Raw genomic sequence first — 19,540 nt, 5'->3', positions numbered from 1 at the left:
ATCCCACAAGTAATGGATGATCCGTGGACTGGATACACCTTACAAGAGAAAACATAATTTATGCTTACCTGATAAATTTATTTCTCTTGTGGTGTATCCAGTCCACGGCCTGCCCTGTCATTTTAAGAAAGGTATATTTTATTTTTAAACTACAGTCACCACTGCACCCTATGGTTTCTCCTTTCTCTTGCTTGTCTTCGGTCGAATGACTGGAGGTGGCAGTTAGGGGAGGAGCTATATAGACAGCTCTGCTGTGGGTGATCCTCTTGCAGCTTCCTGTTGGGAAGGAGAATATCCTACAAGTAATGGATGATCCGTGGACTGGATACACCACAAGAGAAATAAATTTATCAGGTAAGCATAAATTATGTTTTCCATTAGTAATAATCCATTACCTGTTGTTGTTCCTTCAACATCTAATGTTCAGGATGTTCCTGTTAATGTTAAAGAATTTGTTTCTAAATCTATTCGGAAGGCTCTGTCTGTTATTCCTCCTTCTGCTAAACGTAAGAGGTCTTTTAAAACTTCACATATTTCAGATGAATTTTTAGATGACCGCCATCATTATGACTTATCTACAGGGAGTGCAGAATTATTAGGCAAGTTGTATTTTTGAGGATTAATTTTATTATTGAACAACAACCATGTTCTCAATGAACCCAAAAAACTCATTAATATCAAAGCTGAATAGTTTTGGAAGTAGTTTTTAGTTTGTTTTTAGTTATAGCTATTTTAGGGGGATATCTGTGTGTGCAGGTGACTATTACTGTGCATAATTATTAGGCAACTTAACAAAAAACAAATATATACCCATTTCAATTATTTATTTTTACCAGTGAAACCAATATAACATCTCAACATTCACAAATATACATTTCTGACATTCAAAAACAAAACAAAAACAAATCAGTGACCAACATAGCCACCTTTCTTTGCAAGGACACTCAAAAGCCTGCCATCCATGTATTCTGTCAGTGTTTTGATTTGTTCACCATCAACATTGCGTGCAGCAGCAACCACAGCCTCCCAGACACTGTTCAGAGAGGTGTACTGTTTTCCCTCCTTGTAAATCTCACATTTGATGATGGACCACAGGTTCTCAATGGGGTTCAGATCAGGTGAACAAGGAGGCCATGTCATTAGATTTTCTTCTTTTATACCCTTTCTTGCCAGCCACGCTGTGGAGTACTTGGACGCGTGTAATGGGGCATTGTCCTGCATGAAAATCATATTTTTCTTGAAGGATGCAGACTTCTTCCTGTACCACTGCTTGAAGAAGGTGTCTTCCAGAAACTGGCAGTAGGACTGGGAGTTGAGCTTGACTCCATCCTCAACCCGAAAAGGCCCCACAAGCTCATCTTTGATGATACCAGCCCAAACCAGTACTCCACCTCCACCTTGCTGGCGTCTGAGTCGGACTGGAGCTCTCTGCCCTTTACCAATCCAGCCACGGGCCCATCCATCTGGCCCATCAAGACTCACTCTCATTTCATCAGTCCATAAAACCTTAGAAAAATCAGTCTTGAGATATTTCTTGGCCCAGTCTTGACATTTCAGCTTGTGTGTCTTGTTCAGTGGTGGTCGTCTTTCAGCCTTTCTTACCTTGGCCATGTCTCTGAGTATTGCACACCTTGTGCTTTTGGGCACTCCAGTGATGTTGCAGCTCTGAAATATGGCCAAACTGGTGGCAAGTGGCATCTTGGCAGCTGCACGCTTGACTTTTCTCAGTTCATGGGCAGTTATTTTGCGCCTTGGTTTTTCCACACGCTTCTTGCGACCCTGTTGACTATTTTGAATGAAACGCTTGATTGTTCGATGATCACGCTTCAGAAGCTTTGCAATTTTAAGAGTGCTGCATCCCTCTGCAAGATATCTCACTATTTTTGACTTTTCTGAGCCTGTCAAGTCCTTCTTTTGACCCATTTTGCCAAAGGAAAGGAAGTTGCCTAATAATTATGCACACCTGATATAGGGTGTTGATGTCATTAGACCACACCCCTTCTCATTACAGAGATGCACATCACCTAATATGCTTAATTGGTAGTAGGCTTTCGAGCCTATACAGCTTGGAGTAAGACAACATGCATAAAGAGGATGATGTGGTCAAAATACTCATTTGCCTAATAATTCTGCACTCCCTGTATTTCTGATGTGGATCTATCTGATTCAGAAGATTCTACCTCAGATATTGACACTGATAAATCGTCATATTTATTTAAGATGGAGTTTATTCGTTCTTTACTTAAGGAAGTGTTGATTGCTTTAGATATGGAGGAGTCTAGTCCTCTTGATATTAAAACTACTAAGCGTTTAAATGCAGTTTTTAAACCTCCTGTGGTTATTCCAGAAGTTTTTCCAGTTCCTGATGCTATTTCAGAAGTAATTTCTAGGGAATGGAATAGTCTGGGTACTTCATTTACTCCTCCAATGTTTAAGAAATTGTACCCTTTGCCATCTGACAGATTAGAGTTTTGGGATAAAATCCCCAAAGTTGATGGGGCTATTTCTACTCTTGCTAAACGTACTACTATTCCTACGGCAGATAGTACTTCGTTTAAAGATCCTTTAGATAGAAAGCTTGAATCCTTTCTAAGGAATTCTTATTTATGTTCAGGTAATCTTCTTAGACTTGCTATTTCTTTGGCTGATGTTGCTGCAGCTTCAACTTTCTGGTTGAAGGCTTTAGCGCAACAAGTGTCAGACCATAATGTTTATAGCATTATTAAACTCCTTCAACATGCTAATAACTTTATGTGTGATGCCATTTTCAATATCATTAGAATTGATATCAGGAATATGTCTTTAGCTAGAAGAGCTATATGGCTTAAGTCTTGGAATGCAGATATGACTTCTAAGTCAACATTGCTTTCTCTTTCTTTCCAAGGTAATAAATTGTTTGGTTCTCAGTTAGACTCAATAATTTCAACTGTTACTGGGGGGAAGGGAGCCTTTTTACCTCAGGATAAAAAATCTAAAGGTGTAAATAGGGCTGCTAATCGTTTTCGTTCTTTTCGTCAGAATAAGGAACAAAAGCCTGACCCTTCCTCTAAAGGAACAGTTTCCGTTTGGAAACCTTCTCCAGTCTGGAATAAATCCAAGCCTTTTAGAAAGTCGAAACCAGCTCCCAAAGCCGCATGAAGGTGCGGCCCTCATTCCAGCTCAGCTCGTAGGGGGCAGGTTACGATTTTTCAAAGATGTTTGGATCAATTCGATTCAAAGTCTTTGGATTCAGAACATTGTTTCACAAGGGTACAGAATAGGTTTCAAGGTAAGACCGCCTGTGAGAAGATTTTTTTCTTTCACGCATTCCAGTAAACCCAGTGAAGGCTCAAGCATTTCTGAAATGTGTTTCAGACCTAGAGTCAGCTGGGGTAATTATGCCAGTTCCAGTTCTGGAACAGGGCCTGGGGTTTTATTCAAATCTGTTCAGTGTTCCAAAGAAAGAGAATTCTTTCAGACCAGTTCTGGATCTAAAAATATTGAATCGTTATGTAAGGATACCAACATTCAAGATGGTGACTATAAGGACTGTTCTGCCTTTTGTTCAGCAAGGGCATTATATGTCCACAATAGACTTACATGATGCATATCTTCATATTCCAATTCATCCGGATCACTATCAGTTCTTGAGATTCTCTTTTCTAGACAAGCATTACCAGTTTGTTGCTCTTCCTTTTGGTCTAGCTACAGCCCCAAGGATCTTTTCGAAGGTTCTCGGTGCCCTTCTCTCTGTAATCAGGGAGCAGGGTATTGCGGTATTTCCTTATTTGGACGATATCTTGGTACTTGCTCAGTCTTTACATTCTGCAGAATCTCACACGAATCAACTTGTGTTGTTTCTTCAAAGACATGGTTGGAGGATCAATTTACCAAAGAGTTCCTTGATTCTTCAGACAAGGGTAACCTTTTTAGGTTTCCAAATAGATTCAGTGTCCATGACTTTGTCTCTTACAGAAAAGAGACGTCTGAAATTGGTTTCAGCTTGTCGAAACCTTCAGTCTCAATCTTTCCCTTCGGTAGCTTTGTGCATGGAAATTTTAGGTCTCATGACTGCTGCATCGGACGCAATCCCTTTTGCTCGTTTTCACATGAGACCTCTCCAGCTTTGTATGCTGAATCAATGGTGCAGGGATTATACAAAGATATAACAATTAATATCCTTAAATCCCAATGTTCGTTCTTCTCTGACTTGGTGGTTGCATCACCATCGTTTATTTCAAGGGGCCTCTTTTGTTCGTCCAACCTGGACTGTGACCTCAACAGATGCAAGTCTTTTAGGTTGGGGAGCTGTATGGGGATCTCTGACAGCGCAGGGGGTTTGGGAATCTCAGGAGGCGAGATTACCAATCAATATTTTGGAACTCTGTGAGATTTTCAGAGCTCTTCAGTTCTGGCCTCCTCTGAAGAGAGAATCGTTTATTTGTTTTTAGACAGACAATGTCACAACTGTGGCATATGTCAATCATCAAGGGGGGACTCACAGTCCTCAGGCTATGAAAGAAGTATCTCGGATACTTGTATGGACGGAATCCAGCTCCTGTCTAATTTCTGCGGTTCACATCCCAGGTATAGACAATTTGGAAGCGGATTATCTCAGTCGCCAGACGTTACATCCGGGCGAATGGTCTCTTCACCCAGAGGTATTTCTTCAAATTGTGCAAATCTGGGGGCTTCCAGAAATAGATCTGATGGCCTCTCATCTCAACAAGAAACTTCCCAGGTATCTGTCCAGATCCAGGGATCCTCAGGCGGAAGCGGTGGACGCGTTGTCACTTTCTTGGAATTATCAACCTGCTTATATCTTTCCGCCTCTAGTTCTTCTTCCAAGAGTGATTTCCAAAATCCTAATGGAGCGTTAGTTTGTACTGCTGGTGGCTCCAGCATGGCCGCACAGGTTTTGGTATGCGGATCTCGTTCGGATGGCAAGTTGCCAACCTTGGACACTTCCGTTAAGGCCAGACCTTCTATCTCAAGGCCCATTTTTCCATCAGGATCTCAAATCATTAAATTTGAAGGTATGGAGATTGAACGCTTAATACTTAGTCATAGAGGTTTCTCTGATTCTGTGATTAATACTATGTTACAGGCTCGTAAATCTGTGTCTAGGAAGATCTATTACCGAGTCTGGAAGACTTATATTTCTTGGTGTTCTTCACATAAATTCTCTTGGCATTCTTTTAGAATTCCTAGAATTTTACAATTTCTTCAAGATGGTTTGGATAAGGGTTTGTCTGCAAGTTCCTTGAAAGGACAAATCTCTGCTCTTTCTGTTCTTTTTCACAGAAAGATTGCTAATCATCCTGATATTCATTGTTTTGTACAGGCTTTGGTTCGAATCAAGCCTGTCATTAAGTCAATTTCTCCTCCTTGGAGTCTCAATTTGGTTCTGAGGGCTTTACAGGCTCCTCCGTTTGAACCTATGTATTCTCTGGATATTAAATTACTTTCCTGGAGTTTCTGAATTATCTGCTCTTTCTTGTGAATCTCCTTTTCTGATTTTTCATCAGGATAAGGCGGTGTTGCGGACTTCATTTAAATTTTTACCTAAAGTTGTAAATTCTAACAACATTAGTAGAGAAATTGTTGTCCCTTCATTGTGTCCTAATCCTAAGAATTCTCTGTAGAAATCTTTACATTCTTTGGATGTAGTTAGAGCTTTGAAATATTATGTTGAAGCAACTAAAGATTTCAGGAAGACTTCTAGTCTATTTTGTCATCTTTTCTGGTTCTAGGAAAGGTCAGAAGGCTTCTGCCATTTCTTTGGCGTCTTGCTTAGTCTTTGATTCATCATGCTTATGTGGAGTCGGGTAAATCCCCGCCTCAAAGGATTACAGCTCATTCTACTAGGTCAGTTTCTACTTCCTGGGCTTTTAGGAATGAAGCTTCTGTTGATCAGATTTGCAAAGCAGCAACTTGGTCTTCTTTGCATACTTTTACTAAATTCTACCATTTTGATGTTCTCTCTTCTTCTGAAGCAGTTTTTGGTAGAAGAGTACTTCAGGCAGCCGTTTCAGGTTGATTCTTCTGCTTATAATTTCAGTTTTTTTCATTATAAGATTAAAAACTTTTTGATTTGGGCTGTGGATTATTTTTTCAGCGGAATTGGCTGTCTTTATTTTATCCCTCCATCTCTAGTGACTCTTGCGTGGAAGTTCCACATCTTGGGTATCTGTTATCCCATACGTCACTAGCTCATGGACTCTTGCTAATTACATGAAAGAAAACATAATTTGTGTAAGAACTTACCTGATAAATTCATTTCTTTCATATTAGCAAGAGTCCATGAGGCCCACCCTTTTTGTGGTGGTTATAATTTTTTTGTATAAAGCACAATTATTCCAATTCCTTATTTTTTTTTTATTTTTTTATGCTTTTGCTCCTTTTTTATCACCCCACTTCTTGGCTATTCGTTAAACTAAATTGTGGGTGTGGTGAGGGGTGTATTTATAGGCATTTTGAGGTTTGGGAAACTTTGCCCCTCCTGGTGGGAATGTGTGTCCCATACGTCACTAGCTCATGGACTCTTGCTAATATGAAAGAAATTAATTTATCAGGTAAGTTCTTACATAAACTATGTTTTTCCACCATAATGTGCAAATAAATTCTTTCCAAATCAGACAATGTGATTGTCTGGATTTGTTTCCACATTTCTCCAACATTGGTGTGTCCGGTCCACGACGTCATCCTTACTTGTGGGATATTCTCTTCCCCAACAGGAAATGGCAAAGAGTCCCAGCAAAGCTGGTCACATGATCCCTCCTAGGCTCCGCCCACCCCAGTCATTCTCTTTGCCGTTGCACAGGCAACATCTCCACGGAGATGGTTAAGAGTTTTTTGGTGTTTAAATGTAGTTTTTATTCTTCTATCAAGTGTTTGTTATTTTAAAATAGTGCTGGTATGTACTATTTACTCTGAAACAGAAAAGGATGAAGATTTCTGTTTGTAAGAGGAAGATGATTTTAGCAGACAGTAACTAAAATCGATTGCTGTTTCCACACAGGACTGTTGAGATGAAGTAACTTCAGTTGGGGGAAACAGTTAGCAGACTTTTCTGCTTAAGGTATGACTAGCCATATTTCTAACAAGACCATGTAATGCTGGAAGGCTGTCATTTCCCCTCATGGGGACCGGTAAGCCATTTTCTTAGTCAAACATAAAAGAATAAAGGGCTTAAAAAAGGGCTTAAAAACTGGTAGACATTTTTATGGGCTAAAACGATTGCTTTATTGGGGCATATTATACAGATTCTAGCTAATAATTGGCATTATAATCTTGGGGAACGTTTAAAAAACGGCAGGCACTGTGTTGGACACCTTTTTTAGTCTGGGGGCCTTTCTAGTTATAGACTGAGCCTCATTTTCGCGCCATTACTGCGCAGTTGTTTTTGGAGAGCAAGGCATGCAGATGCATGTGAGAGGATCTAAGAATCACTAAAAAAGCTTCTAGAAGGCGTCATTTGGTATCGTATTCCCCTCTGGGCTTGGTTGGGTCTCAGCAAAGCATATAGCTGGGACTGTATAGGGGTTAAATTTAAAAACGGCTCTGGTTCCGTTATTTTAAGGGTTAAAGCTCTTTGGTGTGCAATACTTTTAATGCTTTAAGACACTGTGGTGAAATTTTGGTGAATTTTGAACAATTCCTTCATACTTTATCACATATTCAGTAATAAAGTGTTTTCAGTTTGAAATTTAAAGTGACAGTAACGGTTTTATTTTAAAACGTTTTTTGTGCTTTGTTGACAAGTTTAAGCCTGTTTAACATGTCTGTACCATCAGATAAGCTATGTTCTATATGTATGAAAGCCAATGTGTCTCCCCATTTAAATTTATGTGATAATTGTGCCATAGTGTCCAAACAAAGTAAGGACAGTAATGCCACAAATAATGATATTGCCCAAGATGATTCCTCAAATGAGGGGAGTAAACATGATACTACATCATCCCCTACTGTGTCTACACCAGTTTTGCCCACACAGGAGGCCCCTAGTACATCTAGTGCGCCAATACTTATTACCATGCAACAATTAACGGCTGTAATGGATAACTCCATAGCAAATCTTTTATCCAAAATGCCTACTTATCAGAGAAAGCGCGATTGCTCTGTTTTAAACACTGAAGAGCAAGAGGGCGCTGATGATAACTGTTCTGACATACCCTCACACCAATCTCAAGGGGCCATGAGGGAGGTTTTGTCTGATGGAGAAATCTCAGATTCAGGAAAAATTTCTCATCAAGCTGAACCTGATGTTGTGACATTTAAATTTTAAATTAGAACATCTCCGCGCACTGCTTAAGGAGGTGTTATCTACTCTGGATGATTGTGACAATTTGGTCATTCCAGAGAAATTATGTAAGATGGACAAGTTCCTAGAGGTTCCGGTGCCCCCCGACGTTTTTCCTATACCCAAGCGGGTGGCGGACATAGTAAATAAAGAGTGGGAAAAGCCTGGCATACCTTTTGTTCCCCCCCCTATATTTAAGAAATTATTTCCTATAGTCGACCCCAGAAAGGACTTATGGCAGACAGTCCCCAAGGTCGAGGGGGCGGTTTCTACTCTAAACAAACGCACTACTATTCCTATCGAAGATAGTTGTGCTTTCAAAGATCCTATGGATAAAAAATTAGAGGGTTTGCTTAAAAAGATTTTTGTACAGCAAGGTTACCTTCTACAACCAATTTCATGCATTGTTCCTGTCACTACGGCAGCGTGTTTCTGGTTCGAGGAACTAGAAAAGTCGCTCAGTAAAGAATCTTCGTATGAGGAGGTTATGGACAGAGTTCAAGCACTTAAATTGGCTAACTCTTTTGTTTTAGACGCTGCTTTGCAATTAGCTAGATTAGCGGCGAAAAATTCAGGGTTTGCTATCGTGGCGCGCAGAGCGCTTTGGCTAAAGTCTTGGTCAGCGGATGTGTCTTCCAAGACAAAATTGCTTAACATTCCTTTCAAAGGTAAAACATTATTTGGACCAGATTTGAAAGAGATTATTTCAGACATCACTGGGGGAAAGGGCCACGCCCTCCCACAGGATAGGTCTTTTAAGGCTAAAAATAAGCCTAATTTTCGTCCCTTTCGCAGAAACGGACCAGCCTCTAATTCTGCATCCTCTAAGCAAGAGGGTAATACTTCACAACCCAAACCAGCCTGGAAACCAATGCAAGGCTGGAACAAGGGTAAGCAGGCCAAGAAGCCTACCACTGCTACCAAAACAGCATGAAGGGATAGCCCCCGATCCGGGACCGGATCTAGTGGGGGGCAGACTTTTTCTCTTTGCTCAGGCTTGGGCAAGAGATGTTCAGGATCCTTGGGCGCTAGAAATAGTTTCTCAAGGTTATCTCCTGGAATTCAAGGAACTACCCCCAAGGGGAAGGTTCCACAGGTCTCACTTATCTTCAAACCAAATAAAGAGACAGGCATTCTTACATTGTGTAGAAGACCTGTTAAAGATGGGAGTGATACATCCAGTTCCAATAAGAGAACAAGGAATGGGATTTTATTCCAATCTGTTCATAGTTCCCAAAAAAGAGGGAACATTCAGACCAATTTTGGATCTGAAGATCCTAAACAAATTTCTCAGGGTACCATCGTTCAAAATGGAAACTATTCGAACGATCCTACCCACCATCCAGGAAAGTCAATTTATGACTACCGTGGATTTAAAGGATGCGTACCTACATATTCCTATCCACAAGGAACATCATCAGTTCCTAAGGTTCGCCTTTCTGGACAAGCATTACCAGTTTGTGGCACTTCCATTCGGATTAGCCACTGCTCCAAGGATTTTCACAAAGGTACTAGGGTCCCTTCTAGCGGTTCTAAGACCAAGGGGCATTGCAGTAGTACCTTACTTGGACGACATCCTAATTCAAGCGTCGTCCCTGTCAAAAGCAAAGGCTCATACGGACATCGTCCTAGCCTTTCTCAGATCTCACGGATGGAAGGTGAACAAAGAAAAAAGTTCTCTGTCCCCGTCAACAAGAGTTCCCTTCTTGGGAACAATAATAGATTCCTTAGAAATGAGGATTTTTCTGACAGAGGTCAGAAAATCAAAACTTCTAAGCTCTTGTCAAGTACTTCATTCTGTTCCTCGTCCTTCCATAGCGCAGTGCATGGAAGTAATAGGATTGATGGTTGCAACAATGGACATAGTTCCTTTTGCACGAATTCATCTAAGACCATTACAACTGTGCATGCTCAGACAGTGGAATGGGGATTATACAGACTTGTCTCCGATAATTCAAGTAGATCAAAAGACCAGAGATTCACTCCGTTGGTGGCTGACCCTGGACAATCTGTCACAGGGAATGAGCTTCCGCAGACCAGAGTGGGTCATTGTCACGACCGACGCCAGTCTAGTGGGCTGGGGCGCGGTCTGGGAATCCCTGAAAGCTCAGGGTCTATGGTCTCGGGAAGAGTCTCTTCTCCCGATAAACATTCTGGAACTGAGAGCGATATTCAATGCTCTCAGAGCTTGGCCTCAACTAGCAAAGGCCAAATTCATAAGGTTTCAATCAGACAACATGACGACCGTCGCATATATCAATCATCAGGGGGGAACAAGGAGTTCCCTGGCGATGAAAGAAGTGACCAAGATAATTCAATGGGCGGAGGATCACTCCTGCCACTTGTCTGCGATCCACATCCCAGGAGTGGAAAATTGGGAAGCGGATTTTCTGAGTCGTCAGACATTCCATCCGGGGGAGTGGGAACTCCATCCGGAAATCTTTGCCCAAATAACTCAATTATGGGGCATTCCAGACATGGATCTGATGGCGTCTCGTCAGAACTTCAAGGTTCCTTGCTACGGGTCCAGATCCAGGGATCCCAAGGCGACTCTAGTAGATGCACTAGTAGCACCTTGGACCTTCAACCTAGCTTATGTATTCCCACCGTTTCCTCTCATTCCCAGGCTGGTAGCCAGGATCAATCAGGAGAGGGCCTCGGTGATCTTGATAGCTCCTGCGTGGCCACGCAGGACTTGGTATGCAGACCTGGTGAATATGTCATCGGCTCCACCATGGAAGCTACCTTTGAGACAGGACCTTCTTGTTCAGGGTCCATTCGAACATCCGAATCTGGTTTCCCTCCAACTGACGGCTTGGAGATTGAACGCTTGATTTTATCAAAGCGTGGGTTTTCAGATTCTGTAATAGATACTCTGATTCAAGCTAGAAAGCCTGTAACTAGAAAAATTTACCATAAAATATGGAAAAAATATATCTGTTGGTGTGAATCCAAAGGATTCCCATGGAACAAGATAAAAATTCCTAAGATTCTATCCTTTCTACAAGAAGGTTTGGAGAAAGGATTATCTGCAAGTTCTCTAAAGGGACAGATCTCTGCTTTATCTGTTTTACTTCACAAAAGACTGGCAGCCGTGCCAGATGTTCAAGCATTTGTTCAGGCTCTGGTTAGGATCAAGCCTGTTTACAGACCTTTGACTCCTCCCTGGAGTCTAAATCTAGTTCTTTCAGTTCTTCAAGGGGTTCCGTTTGAACCTTTACATTCCATAGATATTAAGTTACTATATTGGAAAGTTTTGTTTTTAGTTGCAATTTCTTCTGCTAGAAGAGTTTCAGAGTTATCTGCTCTGCAGTGTTCTCCGCCCTATCTGGTGTTCCATGCAGATAAGGTGGTTTTGCGTACTAAGCCTGGTTTTCTTCCGAAAGTTGTTTCTAACAAAAATATTAACCAGGAGATAGTTGTACCTTCTTTGTGTCCGAATCCAGTTTCAAAGAAGGAACGTTTGTTACACAATTTGGACGTAGTCCGTGCTCTAAAATTCTATTTAGAGGCTACTAAAGATTTCAGACAAACATCTTCCTTGTTTGTTGTTTATTCTAGTAAAAGGAGAGGTCAAAAAGCGACTTCTACCTCTCTTTCCTTTTGGCTTAAAAGTATTATCCGATTGGCTTATGAGACTGCCGGACGGCAGCCTCCCGAAAGAATCACAGCTCACTCCACTAGGGCTGTGGCTTCCACATGGGCCTACAAGAACGAGGCTTCTGTTGACCAGATATGTAAGGCAGCGACTTGGTCTTCACTGCACACTTTTGCCAAATTTTACAAATTTGATACTTTTGCTTCTTCGGAGGCTATTTTTGGGAGAAAGGTTTTGCAAGCTGTGGTTCCTTCCGTTTAGGTGACCTGATTTGCTCCCTCCCTTCATCCGTGTCCTAAAGCTTTGGTATTGGTTCCCACAAGTAAGGATGACGCCGTGGACCGGACACACCAATGTTGGAGAAAACAGAATTTATACTTACCTGATAAATTACTTTCTCCAACGGTGTGTCCGGTCCACGGCCCGCCCTGGTTTTTTATTCAGGTCTGATTAATTATTTTCTCTAACTACAGTCACCACGGTATCATATGGTTTTTCCTATATATATTTCCTCCTGTCCGTCGGTCGAATGACTGGGGTGGGCGGAGCCTAGGAGGGATCATGTGACCAGCTTTGCTGGGACTCTTTGCCATTTCCTGTTGGGGAAGAGAATATCCCACAAGTAAGGATGACGCCGTGGACCGGACACACCGTTGGAGAAAGTAATTTATCAGGTAAGCATAAATTCTGTTTTTGTCTCTCATAGTTGAGGTATACCTATGATGAAAATTACAGGCCTCTCTCATCTTCTTAAGTGGGAGAACTTGCACAATTGGTGGCTGACTAAATACTTTTTTGCCCCACTGTATATTTCCTCCTCTAGTTCTACTACCCAGAGTGATTTCAAAAATCAAGATGGAACAATCATCTGTATTTCTGATAGCTCCTGCATGGCCTCTCAGGATCTGGTATGCAGATCTAGTTCAGTTGTCCAGCTACCTGCCATGGCATCTTCCTCTTAGACCTTCTGTCTCAAGGTCCCTTCTTTCATCCAGTCATTAAATCTCTGAACTTAATGGCGTGATTGAACGCCTAGTTCTCAGTCACAGAGGTTTTTCAGACACTGTAATTAATACTATGATTTAAGCAAGAAAACTTGTTTCCAGGAAAATTTATTATAAGGTTTGGAAAACGTATATTTCCTGTTGTTCCTCTCATAATTTTCCTTCGTATACATTTAGTATTCCTAGAATTCTTCACTTTCTTTAAGATGGTTTAGAGAAGGACTTATCTGCCAGTACTTTGAAAGGACAGATTTCTGCTCTTTCTGTCATGTTTCACAGAAAGATTGCTCATCTTCCAGACATTCATTGTTTTGCTCAGGCTTTGTCTAGAATAAAACCTGTAATTCTATTTCTCCTCCATGAAGTCTCAATCTAGTGTTAGTGTCTTTACAGGTTCTTCCTTTTGATCCTATGCATTCTTTAGACATTTAACTATTTTCATGGAAAGTTCTGTTTCTTTTAGCTATCTCTTCTGCTAGAAGAGTTTCAGAATTATCCGCTCTTTCTTGTGAAACACCTTACTTAATTTTTCATCAAGACAAAGCAGTTTTGCGGACTACTTTAAAATCTTTGCCAAAGGTTGTTAATTATAACAACATTAACAGGGAAATTGTTGTTCCCTCTTTGTGTCCTAATTCTAAAAATGATGCAGAAAAATCTTTACATTCTTTGGATGTTGTCAGAGCTTTAAAATATTATGTTGCTGCCACTAAATATTTCAGAAAGACTTATAGTTTGTTTGTCATTTTTACTGGTTCACGGAAGGGTCAGAAAGCTTCTGCTAATTCTTTAGCCTCTTGCTTAAAACTTCTGATTCACAAAGCTTATTTGGAAGTATGTTAGCCTCCGCCTCAGAGATTTACTACTCATTCTACAAGATCAGTTGCCACATCTTGGGATTTCAAGAATGAGGCTTCAGTTGATCAAATCTGCAAAGCAGCCACTTGGTCTTCTTTGCATACTTTTACCAAATTTTACCAAATTTTACCATTTTGATGTTTTTGTCTCATCAGAAGCAGCTATTTCTAGAAAGGCTCTCCAGGCAGTGGTCACTCGTTGATTCTGTTGCCTATAAAAAAATCAGGATATTATTTTCAGCGAATGTTTATAGTTTATCCCTCCCTTTTTATTTTGTTACTTGTGGTCTTCCACATCTTGGGTATTATATCCCATATGTAACAAATCGTGGACTCTTGCCTATATGAAAGAAAACATAATTTATGTAAGAACTTACCTGATAAATTCATTTCCTCTCTATTATGGGTTGTTTTTAACATAGCACATCTTTTTTCCTGTTCCTTTTTTTTATGGCTTTTTCTTACTCATTTTTGCACCTCACTTCTTGGCTATACATTAAACTGAGATATGAGTGAGGTGGGTGAGGTATTTATATGCTTTGAGGTTTTGGAACTTTGCCTCCTTCTGGTAGGAATGTATATCCCATATGTTACAAATCGTGGACTCTCGCCACCATTAGAGAAATTAATTTATAAGGAAAGTTCTTACATAAATTATGTTTTTAGTTTTATTGTTGATATTTTGGACCTTAATCGGTCTTAAAGGGACAGTCAACATGGTTATATTAATACACTTGTTTCCTCTGTGATTACCTTGCATCTAAGCCTTTTCTGACAGCCCCCTGATCACATGACTTTTTATTTATTATCTATTGACTTGCATTGTATCTAATTAGTGCAGTGTCTGCCACAACCCAAGGGCGTTAGCACAATGTTATCTATATGGCACACATGAACTAGCAGTCCCCTGTGGTGAAAAGCGAATAAAAAAGCATGTGATAAGGTGAGGCTGTCTTTAGTGGCTTAGAAACAGGCAGACATTTAGAGGTTTTAAGGTTATAAAGTATATTAATATAACAAATATTGGTTGTGCAAAGCTGGGCAATGGGAAGTAGACGTTTTCTATCTTTTTAAACAATAACAATTTTGTTGTTGATGGTCCCTTTAAAGGGACATGAAAGCCAAAAGATTTTGTTCACGATTCAGGTAAGACATACAGTTTCAAAAAAAGTTTACTTGTTCTTTTATCAAATTTGCTTCATTCTTTAAAAGAATATCTAGGTAAGTAGCATAGATGAGCAAACTGCTGACATCTAGTGATCCTCTTGCAGATCTGTAACATTGTTCAAAGCAGTTTGATAAAATAAATACATTGCAATTGTTTTTAAATGTATTCAAGAATAAAATGTAGTTAATTATATATGGTGTTATAAAAGGGACAGTCAAGTCAAAATAAAACTTTCATGATTCTGAAAGGGCATGTAATTTTAAACAACTTTCCAATTCACTTTTATCATCAACTTTACTTTGTTGTCTTTTTTTTTCTTTGTTGAAAGCTAAACCTAGGTAGACTCATATGCTACTTTCTAAGTCCTTAAAGGCTGCCTATTATCTCAGTGCATTTTGACAGTTTTTTACAACTAGACAGCGCCAGTTCATGTGTGTTATTTAGGTAACCTTGTGCTCACTCCTGTGGAGTTATTTATGTCAGTACCGATTGGCTAAAATGCATCTCTGTCAAAAGAACTGAGATAAGGGGGCAGCCTGCAGAGGCTTAGATACAAGGTAATCACAGAGGTAAAAAGTATATTAATATTACCGTGTTGGCTATGCAAAACTGGGTAATGGATATTAAAGGGGGATTATCTATCTTTTTAAACAATAAAACATTGGGTTTAGACTGTGTCCATTTAAAGTTTTAAACTACATCTTAGTCTAAGGTAGTAAATACTAGATTTTTATTTCAGTGTCTGTTGATGCCTGGACTGTTGAGATAATCAACCATAAAGGGGAATGCCCCCCACCCCAAAAAAAAGGAAAAAAAAGAAAAGAAAAATCCAGTTTATTTCTATTATCAAATTTGATTCATTCTATTAATTTATCGTTATTTATTCTATTTATTATTCATAGTTTCATTAAGCTTTCTCCAAGGTAGTTAATGCTAGTTTTTAGTTTTAGTGTTGTTTGGACTGTTAAGATAATCAGCTTTAAAGGACATGACACCCAAATGTTTCCTTTCATGATTTTTTTTTTTTTTGTCTTTTTAATATATACAAAGTATTTGATTATCAAATTTGCTCAGTGTAATTTTTGTTGAAGGGAATACCTAGATATTTAATGAGCATGAGTCTGGAGTGCTATATGGCAGAAAACACTGCTACTAACTAGTGTTCTTGAAAAGTGCTGCCATATAATTCTCCAGATACGTGCACACTCCTTAACCTACCTACCTACCTTTCACTAAACAATATTTTTATTTTATACACTATCTGAATCCCTAAAGAAAAATTTGAGATTTCATGTCCTTTAATGGAGTTCTAAAATAAAAAATAAATAAATTGCTTGAGAATAATGAATAATGTACGTTGCATTTTAGGGTTTCGCGCTGCCAGTGTCTCCAGTGCAGGTGAACCTAAAGAGAGCAAAAGCAAACATGCCCAGACCGAGGATTTACTGACAGGAAACACACACACAACCAGTTGCGATCATCTTGAGAGAATGAGAAAAGATAACCCCACTGTTGACATTTCATCAGGTAATCTATTTATGTGCCACTATGCACAATGTCTAACAGCGAGTATTACGGATTCTGAGTTGAAACATTTCAAATATAAATTAAAATCAACTTTTAGGTGCTTGCTATATTTTTCTATAAAGTTTTCTAGAGCGTGTTGGAATAGGGAAGTCTAATAGAAGGGTTAGTGCTTTAACTTCTGATTATTTTGTAGGTTAATCCCCCCCCCCCCCCTCCATTTATTTTATCTGTAACAAATTTCTGAAAGTGTTTTCAAAAGGACTATTTCTTTAACATATCAAAAATTATTTATAATATTTAAAGTGGAATAATTTGTATTTCCTTCTAAATACAGGGAGAGTCCACAGCTGCATTCATTACTTGTGGGAATACAGAACCTGGCCACCAGGAGGAGGCAAAGACACCCCAGCCAAAGGCTTAAATACTTCCCCCACTTCCCTCATCTCCTAGTCATTCTTTTTGTCACAGGAGGATGGCACAGACGTGTCGGAAGATTTGGAGTACTCTCTTATGGGGGGGTAGTACCCTTCGGTATGGGACTGGAGTTTTAAGCAGTCTTGTCCACCTCTCAGTGAGAGCATGGATGAAAGCTAGAGTCTGGAGATGCAGGGAGAGTCTTCCTGAAAAGCCATCCATACTCATATTAACAGCTCCTTAAGCAATTAGCGTTGACGAGTTTCGCTGCCTGCTTGAATTCGCTCAAGTCCATGTCTGAGGCGCTGCTACAATCTGTCAAACTTGAAGGACTGTGTTACTGTTCCACGGCATAGATTCCGGTAAGATTGTTTCATTTAATACACGTTAATGATAGAAGACAGGTTCTCAGTGGGACTTCTTTATCTTTATGGAATCAAGGGTTAATATCTCCTGAGGGGGGGATTTTTTAATCATGTTTGTTATATGATTTTGACTGCTTATGTGTAAGAACGTGTGGGCTCTTTGGCTGATATGGAACGTATAGGTTACTTTCTTTTTGAGAGCTGCACAGTTTTTTTATTAAGCGGGCACGCCTTTTTCTTAGCAGGGGCGGTCCAGCATGAGCACCATGTGATCGGGAGTGGTCAAGTTTATTTCCGATTCCTGACTGAGTATCTGCGGAGAGAGGAGCGTCTGCTATACCTGTCTCATAGGAGGTGGTGAGTGCCCCAGTCATTGGGGGTATAAGGTGCCAGTTGTTTTTCTCTCTTGATAATAACTTAGACGAGTTATGGAGGATTCTGATATGTTAGAGGAGTATCCCTCCAAGACAGAATTTTATACCTGTGTATATTGTGAGGAGACCTGGGTAACCCAGCCCTCTCAATTATGTTCCGTATGCAGCTATAAGGTGTTCTCATTAACCACTGTTGGGTTGTCAGACCGCTGAGCCATTCGCCTCTGACGATTCTGAATCCACTGAGGCGTGTTCCCTAGATTCTTCTGTTCCTACATATGCAGTTTTCCCGAGTTCCACTCCCCCTTCGTCTGTGAGGGGGTTGTTTCCACCAGAGGTTACTACGCAGTTCTGCATGGCTATCTCTACGGCCTTAGCAATGCTACCTCTTCCTGCTGCGCGCAAACAAAGGTCCAATCCAGGTTCTCCGGACCAAGGGCCGTCGTGTAAAATAACGATTGTGTCCGATCATTCCTCTGGGGATGCGGTTTCCTCTGAGGCTTCAGAGATTGAACCTCCCGGGTCGGAGTCTACGAACTTGGATCCTCCGACTGCAGAGAGCATAGCGTTTAGATTTAGATTGGAACGCCTGTGTTTACTTCTGATAGAGGTTTTGGCGATGTTAGAGGTTCCCAGTACTGATCCATCAGTTGAATCTCATTCCTCTAAATCCGATAACGATCTTGAATAAGACGAGTGGATAAGATTAGGTTCCTATTCCTTATCGTCTCGATTTACATGTTCTTTTTCTTCTCTTATTAGAATCCCAGTTCCGAACTCTAGGGGGGATTGTGTGTGTGTGACAGGCTGGACCTGGTTTTGTTTACACTCTCCCTGTTTTTTAGTTAAATGTTTGGGCGCTGCCTATTTTTCCTTTGCATGCTATTCCATTTGAGGATAGTTTTCAGTTTTTAGAGCTCTGTGTTATAGAAACTTGTATAAGGCTTCGTCACATGGGATTTTGAGACTATCGACTAAATTGGTCGAGTTTGTTGTAGACTTCCGGTGGAAGCATTTAGATCTCTGATTCGGACTGATGGTCCCCTGATGATTGCAATACAATTTTTTAAGCCACAGAGCTTATATTCTTTCTTTCATGTAATTGGCAAGAGTCCATGAGCTAGTGACATATGGGATATACAATCCCACCAGGAGGGGCAAAATTTCCCAAACCTCAAAATGCCCACAAATACACCCCCCACCGCACCCACAATTCAGTTTTACAAACTTTGCCTCCTATGGAGGTGGTGAAGTAAGTTTGTGCTAAGATTTCTACGTTGATATGCACTTCTCAGTATTGTTGAAGCCCGATTCCTCTCAGAGTACAGCGAATGTCAGAGGGACGTGAAGGGAGTATCACTTATTTGAATATGATAATTTCCCTAACGGGGGTCTATTTCATAGGTTCTCTGTTATCGGTCGTAGAGATTCATCTCCTACCTCCCTTTTCAGATCGACGATATACTCTCAATTTACTATTACCTCTACTAATAACTGTTTTAGTACTGGTTTGGCTATCTGCTATATGTGGGTGGGTGTCTATTGGTAAGTATGTTTCTCCAACATTGGTGTGTCCGGTCCACGGCGTCATCCTTACTTGTGGGATATTCTCTTCCCCAACAGGAAATGGCAAAGAGTCCCAGCAAAGCTGGTCACATGATCCCTCCTAGGCTCCGCCCACCCCAGTCATTCTCTTTGCCGTTGCACAGGCAACATCTCCACGGAGATGGTTAAGAGTTTTTTGGTGTTTAAATGTAGTTTTATTCTTCTATCAAGTGTTTGTTATTTTAAAATAGTGCTGGTATGTACTATTTACTCTGAAACAGAAAAGGATGAAGATTTCTGTTTGTAAGAGGAAGATGATTTTAGCAGACAGTAACTAAAATCGATTGCTGTTTCCACACAGGACTGTTGAGATGAAGTAACTTCAGTTGGGGGAAACAGTTAGCATC

General features: G+C 40.3%; 1 protein-coding gene across 1 annotated transcript in view; it reads left to right on the top strand.

Moving 5' to 3' along the window:
* PCM1 (pericentriolar material 1) overlaps positions 1–19,540 on the top strand; it is a 1,063,655-nt gene that overhangs the window by 727,821 nt on the left and 316,294 nt on the right. Inside the window, exon 15 of the mRNA XM_053700258.1 lies at positions 16,277–16,435. Within this exon, the coding sequence (XP_053556233.1) occupies positions 16,277–16,435 (159 nt within the window). The remainder of the gene's footprint in view (positions 1–16,276; positions 16,436–19,540) is intronic.

The sequence above is a fragment of the Bombina bombina genome, chromosome 2 (assembly GCF_027579735.1).
Source record: "Bombina bombina isolate aBomBom1 chromosome 2, aBomBom1.pri, whole genome shotgun sequence".
Taxonomy (NCBI): Eukaryota; Metazoa; Chordata; class Amphibia; order Anura; family Bombinatoridae; genus Bombina; species Bombina bombina.
The sequence above is the reverse complement of the archived record's forward strand: the minus strand, read 5'-3'. Positions and strand labels throughout refer to the sequence as shown.